The sequence below is a fragment of the Chaetodon trifascialis genome, chromosome 18, assembly GCF_039877785.1.
Source record: "Chaetodon trifascialis isolate fChaTrf1 chromosome 18, fChaTrf1.hap1, whole genome shotgun sequence".
NCBI classification, from domain to species: Eukaryota; Metazoa; Chordata; class Actinopteri; order Chaetodontiformes; family Chaetodontidae; genus Chaetodon; species Chaetodon trifascialis.
In genome coordinates this window covers 23,177,501-23,187,500 of record NC_092073.1, presented here as the reverse complement: position 1 = coordinate 23,187,500, position 10,000 = coordinate 23,177,501, and the positions used below count along the sequence as shown (strand labels likewise).

At 49.5% G+C, this 10,000-nt stretch overlaps 1 protein-coding gene across 2 annotated transcripts in view; it reads left to right on the top strand.

Moving 5' to 3' along the window:
• rreb1a (ras responsive element binding protein 1a) overlaps nucleotides 1–10,000 on the top strand; it is a 54,799-nt gene that overhangs the window by 33,626 nt on the left and 11,173 nt on the right. For both annotated transcript variants that reach the window (XM_070985877.1, XM_070985878.1), the window contains 5 exons: nucleotides 971–1,063; nucleotides 1,154–1,397; nucleotides 1,524–1,593; nucleotides 3,139–3,228; nucleotides 4,518–4,681. In XM_070985877.1, coding sequence (XP_070841978.1) covers nucleotides 971–1,063; nucleotides 1,154–1,397; nucleotides 1,524–1,593; nucleotides 3,139–3,228; nucleotides 4,518–4,681 — 661 coding nt within the window. The remainder of the gene's footprint in view (nucleotides 1–970; nucleotides 1,064–1,153; nucleotides 1,398–1,523; nucleotides 1,594–3,138; nucleotides 3,229–4,517; nucleotides 4,682–10,000) is intronic.

Genomic DNA, 10,000 nt, shown 5'->3' with positions numbered 1-10,000 from the left:
AGTTTCTGTTTATCTCCCGTTTCATCGCGTCAAACATTAAAGCGTGTGGACTTTCCTCTCTCTCTCTCTCTCTCTCTCTCTCTCTCTCTCTCTCTCTCTCTCTGCAGTGTGTCTCTGTCTCTCGGCCATGTGTGGAGACAGGTGTGAGCATTGTAAACTCCACACTTCGTCCCCTCTGGTCTAGTCGGTGCTGAGCCAAGCTGCTCTGGTTCTCTTATAGATAGATCGAAGGTCGCAGCGGCCGTCCTCTGCTGTCTCACATCACAACAAACACACAAACTAGAAGGAACCAGCAAAGGATGAAAGAGCTGAAGGCGGTCAAACGACGTTACAGTCCTTAAAATGTGTGGACACGCAGAAATGATCTGAATTGAAGACTTTACAAAGTGATAAGAGCCTCAAATTTGTCCTCAAACTACTTCCTGTCTGCTTCTCTCTTGTGATTTTGAACCCTCTTTGCTTTTCTTTTTCTGTCCATTTACAGATTTCTAGCCTTCACGATCAGCTCAGTTATTAATAGACATGATTTACAAACTCTGTTAGTGTATTTGTGTAGCATGAACAGGTCTGAACAGTCCTCTGTGAGGTCTGTTTATGAGCAGGCTGGGAAATGAGCGCTCAGAGGTCCTGTTCTGTTCTCAGGCAGCCTTCGCCCTTCACACACCAGACTCCACTGAAAAACACGCCCGTTTAATGTGTCCTCACCTGACATGCAAAAGCACTTGATAGAAGATGAGTTTTAAGACCTTTGAGATTTAGCAGGAGCTGCTCTTCAGCGCACTTTACAGCAGCACTCACTCAAAGCTCAACTTTTATGTGTTTTTAAAATCTGTTATTTCTTAAGTCTCTTACCGTCTGATTCACCCTGCAAGCTTTTCACCAGCACTCGACACTCTCTGTGTCGACTAACGTGCTGGAAAACATCAGTTGTGCATATATGTTAAAGTTTGTGTTGTCGTCTTTATTTCAGCCGTCATGGAAAACTCCACAGAGGAGCAGCGAGAAGCGAGAACTGAGGAGGAGTCAGAGCTAACGGAGGAGAAAACGCACAATAACCTCAAAGGTCAATACAAAAACCTCATTCAAAATTCGATGTGTTTTAGCACAAGAAAAAGAAATGTAAACCTCACGTGCCTCAAATGTCACCATGTAGCGATCAACGGAGCGGTGGAGGAGACAGCGAGTGGAGGAGAGAAGCTACAGAACGGAGATCGAGGAGGAGGAGGAGGAGGAGGAGGAGGAGGAATCATGGGAGCTGAAGGAGGAGGAGACCTGTCCTCCATCAACGCCATGATGTCAGCGGTGATGTCAGCAGCAGGAACCATCAACGGCGGAGGAGATGCAGGAGGAGGGAGCGGAGTCACCTCGGCCAACTCCTCCGCCGGGCCCTCCCCGAGGTGAGCGCACGCCGTTTTCACCTCCGTCACCATTTTAAGCACAATTTCAGGCGTTTTTAAATAAAGTTTTTTCAGTTTGAATGTTGTTTGCTGCACTGATGTTAACGATGGCGTCTCTGTTTCAAGCCCCTCCCCCAGCAAGTCGCTCACGGCAGCCATGAGAGCGCCGCCGGGCCGCACCGCACGACGCAACCAGGTACACGTGCACACACACACACACACACACACACATGCACACACACTGTTTGAGCTGCAGGTGGCGCTCCTGTCCGTGTGTGTTCAGTCACTGCTCTTCTTCTTTCTTGTCCTTCATCTCCGTCTCCTCCCTCTACATCTTCCTCTCCTCTCCTCTCCTCTCCTCTCCTCTCCTCTCCTCTCCTCTCCTCTCCTCTCCTCTCTTTCTTCCTCTCCTCTCCTCTCCTCTCCTCTCCTCTCCCCTCTCTCTCTCTCTCCTCTCCTGTCTCGTCTCTCCTCTCCTCTCCTCTCCTCTCCTCTCCTCTCCTCTCCTCTCCTCTCCTCTCCCCTCTCTCTCTCTCCTCTCCTCTCCTCTCCTCTCCTCTCCTCTCCTCTCCTCTCCTCTCCTCTCCCCTCTCTCTCTCTCCTCTCCTGTCTCGTCTCTCCTCTCCTCTCCTCTCCTCTCCTCTCCTCTCCTCTCCTCTCCTCTCCTCTCTTTCTTCCTCTCCTCTCCTCTCCTCTCCTCTCCTCTCCTCTCCCCTCTCTCTCTCTCCTCTCCTGTCTCGTCTCTCCTCTCCTCTCCTCTCCTCTCCTCTCCTCTCCTCTCCTCTCCTCTTGTCATTTTTGCCTCATCATTGCGCTACATTTCTTCTCTCTCCCATCATGCACTGCAGCATTCCATGTCTCGTCATCACTTCCTGTAGCTGGAACAGGAAAAGGGAAGTGCACAGCTTCCCAGGCTGTGTGAACGGACGTGTGTGTGTGTGTGTGTGTGTGTGTGTGTGTGTGTGTGTGTGTGTGTGTGTGTACACGTACGTGTGTGTGCACGCACGCATGCGTGTGTGTGTGTGTGTGTGTGTGTGTGTTCACTCAATTGCAGAGATTATTTTCCCAACATTTCCTCACATAATGAGCAGTGCAGACCAACAAGTGTGTGCGTGTGTAATAAAGTAAGTCTGTGTGTGTGTGTGTGTGTGTGTGTGTGTGTGTGTGTGTGTGTGTTTTGTACTGTGTGTATGTGTGTGCGTGTGTGTGTGTGTTTTGTACTGTGTGTATGTGCGTGTGTGTGTGTTTTGTACTGTGTGTATGTGTGTGCGTGTGTGTGTGTGTTTTGTACTGTGTGTATGTGCGTGTGTGTGTGTTTTGTACTGTGTGTATGTGTGTGCGTGTATGTGTGTGTGTTTTGTACTGTGTGTATGTGTGTATGTTTTGTACTGTGTGTGTGTGTGTGTGTGTGTGTGTGTGTGCGCGTGCGCGTGCGCGTGCGCGTGCTGTCGAGCAGCAGGGTGGAGTCTCTCAGCTCTGCAGTGACTCAGGTGTTTTCCAGCTCGCTGTGATGATCAGAGATCAGCTGATTTCAGCTCATCAGGTCAAACTGAGGCTGAACGTCGCTGCTGTTTATTTATTGTTTATTATTGAACTCATCATCAGCAACAACACGTCAGTCTGTCAGTCAAGACTGTGAAAACTGTCAACAGGTTTTAATGTTAACGTGTGTGTGTGTGTGTGTGTGTGTGTGTGTGTGTGTGTGTGTGTGTGCGCGCGTGTGTGTGTGTGTTTTCTCCAGGACACCAAAGACGAGAACTCAGCTTTCATCTGTCCACTGTGTGACAAAAACTGTCAAACTCAACACCAGCTCACCATGCACATCAGACAGGTAAACACAACACCAGGTGACCGTGCACATCACACAGCTCAGTTGTGACTATGGCTGGGCGATATAACGATAGCGATATGTCTCGCGATAGACACGTCATCAATATCAATAAAAAATGCGTTCGATAAAGCATTCGATAATTTTTTTCTTCGTTGGAAGAAACCTGAAGTTGTGAAGCGAGGTTGGTTGCATGAACAAAGGCACTCGCTCTCAGGTAACTGAGCAACGTAGGGAGTAATCGCTGATCAGTGAGAGAGACACGCTAACAGCCAATCATGTAACATTATCAAGTTCGGTTGTGCCATGTCGTCTTGTGTTTGATGCTCCGCGAGGAGTAAGATGAGAAACAGAAAGTGAGCGCTGCAGCGAGCGAAGAATAAAACAGGGAAAGTCAGCTCAGTATGGAGTTTTTTGGATTTTATAAGTCGGACCGTCGTCAGACCAATGTGGTCTGTAACTTATGCAAGACTGTCGTCCCCACCAAGACCAGTAACACCACAAACTTATTGAACCAGCTTAGCCGCGCTCACTCTTTGGAGCGCAGCCGTATTCGCCAACGTCCGCCAACCGCAGCCCACCGACAAGCAGCTGACCGCCATGCAGAGGTATCTGCTTCAGTGCCTGATGACAAATCATCTAAAAGGCACGAAGACGTAACGGAGGCAGCGGCATCTCATACAGCTAAAGACACGCTTCACTGAGCACTGAGGAGAAGCCAGCTTACAAACAGCTCTTATAATAAAAATATAACTGAACAGTTCATGTATGTTTAGAGTAAGAAGAGCGACTGAAGTTGTTCATATGTCGAGGCTGGTTTTATAGTTCAGTCAAGTCCACCTCAGTTTCTGCTGTGTTTCTAAAACACTGCACATATCTGAAAACATTTTATTCAGCAGAAGGTGAATCAGCTCGTGAACTTTCTGCACTAAACCTGCAGAAAAAAAGTTCTCAGGTTTCTCTGTTTACATTTTTACACTTTTTTTACATTTATTATTCGAGTGTTTTCCATGGTTGTGTTGACATTTCCTTTCTGCCTTGATAGCTGAGGGATTATAATCAGAGGAAGGTTCAATTTAAAATAAAAATGTTTAAATTGAATGTATTTTTCTCCTGGTCCTTATTTTAAATAGGCCATAAAAAATATCAATAATTATCGATATCGACCGATATAAAACACTTATATTGTGATACAGTTTTCAGCCATATCGCCCAGCCCTAGTTGTGACGCTGCGAGCTGCAGCTCCTCCTCCCGCCGTTGGTGTCAGCTGTGCGTACGTTTGTCTCCGCAGCACAACGCCGACACCGGAGCGACCGACCACTCCTGCAGCATCTGCGGGAAGTGCCTGAGCTCGGCCTCGTCGCTCGACAGACACATGCTGGTCCACAGCGGGGAGAGACCCTACAAGTGTAACATCTGTGGACAGACCTTCACCACCAACGGCAACATGCACAGGTGCACCTGCACGCACACATGCACACACGCACGCACGCACGCACGCACGCACGCACGCACGCACGCACGCACGCACGCACGCACGCACGCACGCACTCTGTCGTTGTCCAGCGTCAGACCCTCACTCAGAGCTGCTGCCTGCTGCTTGTGAGAGAGAGAGAGAGATTCCCACCATGACCTTTAACCTCTGACCTTCTGTAAACAAGAGAAAAGGGTCCACGAGACAATAAAGTACAACAAATAATCAACACAGCAAAGTAAAGCTGAAGTTTTATTGTGCACGGATCGGCTGCACACAAATGCGCACACACACACACACACACACACACACACACACACACACACACACACCATGTAACCTCGGGCAGAGGAAGTTAGCATTTAACCAGGTCCCCAGTCAGCCATGATGGGAGCACAAGACCCAAACTGCCCCTGTGTGCGTGTGTGTGTGTGTGTGTGTGTGTGTGTGTGTGTGTGTGTGTGTGTGTGCGTGTGTGTGTGTGGTGGGGGTTACACAGGAAGTGGGAAGAAAACTTTAAACCATCCATCCACATCACACACACACACACACACACACACACACACACACACACACAGAGCAACGCCCAGTCATTTATCAGTAAGGTCCAGCCTCCACCAGCAGACTCAACGGTCTCTGCAGCAGTGTGTGTGTGTTTGTGTGTCTGTCTGTCTTTGTGTGTGTATGTATGTGTGTGTGTGTGTGTGTGTGTGCGATGCATGTGTCACCTACAGTGACCTCTGCTGGGTTCTGATGACGTCACATTTTTAACTCTGGTGTCATTCGACCAATCACAGCCGCTGAAAGCTGCTCCTCGCTCAGGTCGAGCTTTCGCTTGGTGTTCTGGTTTCGTGTCGCGTGCGTCCGTCAGCAGGAACGCTCACACGTTGAGCTCTGCTGAGTCTGTTGTTGAGCGTGGAAAGATGGCGGCTGACGAGCGGCCGATCAGCGGGGAGGAGCCAAAGCGCTCAGTGTGTCTGCAGGTTTCAACCCCGTAAAGACGAACGACGCGCTCTGAGACGCAGATGTCTCCATGTTTTCAGGATATCAGTGGACGTCAGTGGACAGCTCCGCGCGGCTGTTAGGCCTCTGATGAAACGTTTGTTGGAGACAAAAAGGCGAATGTTCTGCGCCTCCTCAGACTCTGAGTGTTCAGCTCAGTCATGGTGATGGTATGAAGAGGTGTGGGCAGGAAGGAATGACTGTAGGCTGACAGACGGACAGACAGATGGATGGACGGACGGACGGACGGACAGACAGACAGACAGACAGGAAGGCAGGCAGGCAGGCAGGCAGGCAGGCAGGCGGACAGACAGAAATGTGTTAGATGTCACAGCAATTTTCTCAATTATTTTTTCCTGGTATTTGTTTTTGTGCTCAGTTTTTGGGGTTTGGCAGAGGAGCTTCTGTTTCCTGCTGCCTCTGAAGACGCAGTCAGAGGAGCCCAACGGAAAATTGTCTTTGGCTTCAACACTCGCCGTGCGAGAGACAACGCAGGGCCCGAAGCAGCTTTAATCGACTAATGAATCACATTTTAATTCAGTCTCAGACATGTTTCTGCTCTCTGCCTCCTTGTTGTCAGCTCAGTGAGGATGAGGGAAGCCGCAGGTTCAGCTCAGCCCGTCGTTCTTAAAGGACGGTTTGATCAGAGGTTTGAAGGAGTCCACGGACCCAGAACTGGATCCCAGAACCCGCGTGGTGATTCAGGCGGCGCCTCTTTGTCCTGAGCTCACCTGCTGCAGCAGAAAGTTGGCGGTCTGGTTTTGCGAGTCTCTGCGGCAGCGTGACTCCTCTGAGCTCACGCTGAGGGAGTAACACGGCCTCCTGCAGGCGGCCCACGATCTGATGCTGATTTCCATCAACACGCCCTGGAAACGGTTGCGTCATTTTCTCAGAATCCTGCGAGTATCGTAGAACAAAGCAGGAAAAAGAGCCGCGAGCAGGCCGCGCGAAGCCCGCACCTTTTTTTATTTAATGCTTATTTACAATGCAAACCGGAGAGAGGAGGAGGCGAGAGAGGGAGGAGAACAGGAAAGTCTCAGCGGAGCTCCACATGTGGAGCTGCTCCCTCTGCGAGGCCTGACTTCACATGCTGCTGCAGGAAAATAAAGAGGAGGCCTGTGTGGATGGAGGGGGGAGCAGAGGGGGGAGGGAGGAGGGAGGAGGGAGGGGGGAGGGAGGAGGAATCCATTTCGCAGCGGAGCATCCTTTGAAATGTGAAACGCGAGATTTTCCTACTCGACTGTCTTCAGACGGGCAGAGAGGAAGGGGGAGGGAGGGAGGGAGGGAGGGAGGGAGGGAGGGAGGGAGGGGGAGAACAAAAAGAAGGAAAGAGACGAGAGCTGGACGGAGGCGACGGATGGAAAGAGAGAGGCGAGCCGTCATGTGTGATGAATTCCCTCCATGGTTTGGCAAAATTCAAAATGTTTTGTTGCCAATTAAGGAGATAAATTTAGAGACGTCGCACAAAAGGCCCGAAAGTTGTGATGCAGCAGGAGAACGATGGAGGCAGAAAACAAGAGAGTCAGAGGGAGGAATCCATTTCACAGCAGCAGCATCCCTGAAACGGCAGACCGGGAGGAGGAGGAGGAGGAGGAGGAGGAGGAGGAGGAGGAGGAGGAGGAGCACTATACATTCATTTGGTGTCACATTAGGCTTTTAATTATCAGGAAAACAGACGTCACAGCAAAGAACTGAATGTCCAAAAAAGTCAAATATCCACCGAACGCAGTTAACAGTTATCCATTTTAATCTTTAATCGCTTCGTTCTTTCCAGGAAACCTGAGAAGTTTTGTGAGTTTAAAGACATCAGCGGACACCTGTTTGAGGCTGAAATGTCCTCCTGTCCGTCCTCACATCGTCCTCCTGTCTGCAGAAACTTTGAACAGTTTGAAAACTTTTCAGTTTTCAGACAGAATGAAGAAAAAGTGAAGCGGCATCACGAGTCGTCCCCTCTCGGCCCTCTGTCTGCTCTGTTGTGAGGCCGTTGGGCCCAGTTGCCATGGTGAGGCATCCCATTAGCCTATTATGGGCTGGCAGCAGTATGCTGGGCTGTGATTGGCTCTCAGAGGCTGCTGCATATTTGAAGGGAAGAAGAGAGGAGCAGCTCTGTTCTGTCTGAGAAAGTTCATTTCATCCTTCCTTCCTTCCTTCCTTCCTTCCTTCCTTCCTTCCTTCCTTCCTTCCTTCCTTCCTTCCTTCCTTCCCACCATCCTCTGAGGGAAATTGGCCTGCATGCACAGTGCGACCTCCCTCCTTCCTCCCTCCTCTTGTATTCCTCCTCTTCCTTCCTCCTCCTGAGGGTTCACATGGATCGAGTGAAAGCTCAGCTCTGACCGACTCAACAGCGCCCCCGTGGTGATGTAGAGGAGCTGCAGGCAGGCAGACATGGAGGAAGAGGGTCACATGAGTGCGCCGTGTTGCTGCTCGTGCTACTGTGTGTACTACCTTTTGTACTGCTGCAGTTACAGTACTACTGCAGTAGTAGAGACCCTCATGAAGGCTATGCTTTGCCGGCATGCTACAGATTCAGAAAATATTTGTTTTCGAGGTGAACTGACCACTACTACTGCTACTACTACTGTTACCAGTGTCACTGGGACTGGTACTACAACTGAGTACTGCAACTGCAAGTACTGCTGCATTACTACTACTGTCACTACCACTCCAAGTGTGTTTTTAAGCCCGAGGTCTTTGATGGAAGATATACTGGCACATTTTTTTATAAAATACCACCAATACCACAACTCTCTGATTCTGCTACTACCAATACTGGTGTTTCTACTGCTACTGTGTACAAAATACTGCAGTAAATGATAAGTATGTAAATGTGATGGAGTGCAGTGTTTTGGTCTAAATTTATCTTTGTGTTTTCTGTGTGTGTGTGTGTGTGTGTGTGTGTGTGTGTACACTGATACGTTGAGTTGAGCAGCTGTTCACGACTCAAACGTCTCACACACACACACACACACACACACACACACACACACACACACACACACACACACACACACACACACACACTCGCAGCAGGATTGTGTCTCTGCTGACTCGGCATGTTTCCTGCTCTCTGATTGGTCGCTTCTGGGGTCACAGTACAGTTTGGGCTGAGGAGACTTTGCTCCCTCGTTGTTCGTCTCCTCCTCTGTTTCCCTTCACTCATCTGATTGGTTAATAAACAACTTCCTGTCAGCTGGTCCCAGATCTGCTGACTTGGTCGCTCTGTCAGGACCTCTTATGGGCGTCCAGCCTGCTGCCTGTTGGGTCCTATTAATAGATGATACCACTCAATCCCACCACTGCTCTCCTTCTCCCTCACCTCCTCTATCTCTCCTTTCTCCTCTCATTTCCTCTCCTCCTGCTTTTCCTTTGCACTCATCTCCTTGTTTTCCTCCTCTCCTCTTGTCCTCTTACTTCTTTCCTTCTTCATCACCTTTCTCCTCCTCCAACAAGTCCACACATTCTCTCCTCTTTTCTTATTTCCGTCTTCTTCTTCTCCTCCTCCTCTCCTTGCCTCTTCCTCCTCTCCTCAGCTGTCATCCTCTCCTCTCTCCTTTCTCAGCTCTTTTTGTTTCCTTCCCTTACTCTCCTCTTCTTTCTTCCTTTTTCCTCTTCCTCTCCTTCTTCCCTCATCTCCTTTCTCCTCTTCTCTCCTCATTTCCTTTCCTCTCTTTGTTCCTCTCTTCTCTGTCATTTCCTCTCTTCCCTTTCTGTCACCTCATCTCTTCTTTTATTTCCTCCTCTCCTCTCCTCTCTCACTCTCTCCTCTCCCCTCCTCTCCTCTCCTCTCCTCTCTCACTCTCTCACTCTCTCTCCTCTCCTCTCCTCTCCTCTCCTCTCCTCTCCTCTCCTCTCCTCTCCTCTCCTCTCCTCTCTCACTCTCTCACTCTCTCACTCCCTCTCCTCTCCTCTCCTCTCCTCTCCTCTCCTCTCCTCTCCTCTCCTCTCCTCTCCTCTCCTCTCCTTCATGCCTTTTTCCCCTCCTCTCCTCTTTAAACTTCTGTAAACTGACACCTTCACTACCGTGACATGCTAGCTAGCTGGATGACCTTTACACACACACACACACACACACACACACACACACACACACACACACACACACACTAAAATAACTGAACACATGCTAACAGCCTGCACACTTTCTCACACGTCTCGTAACACTTGAATAAAACACACACACTCACAAACACTCGATCAACACGTTTACACGTATGAAACACACACACACACACACACACACACACACACACACACAAATGTCTTCAAAACAAGCAACTACATCTGACCTTTGAGACGAC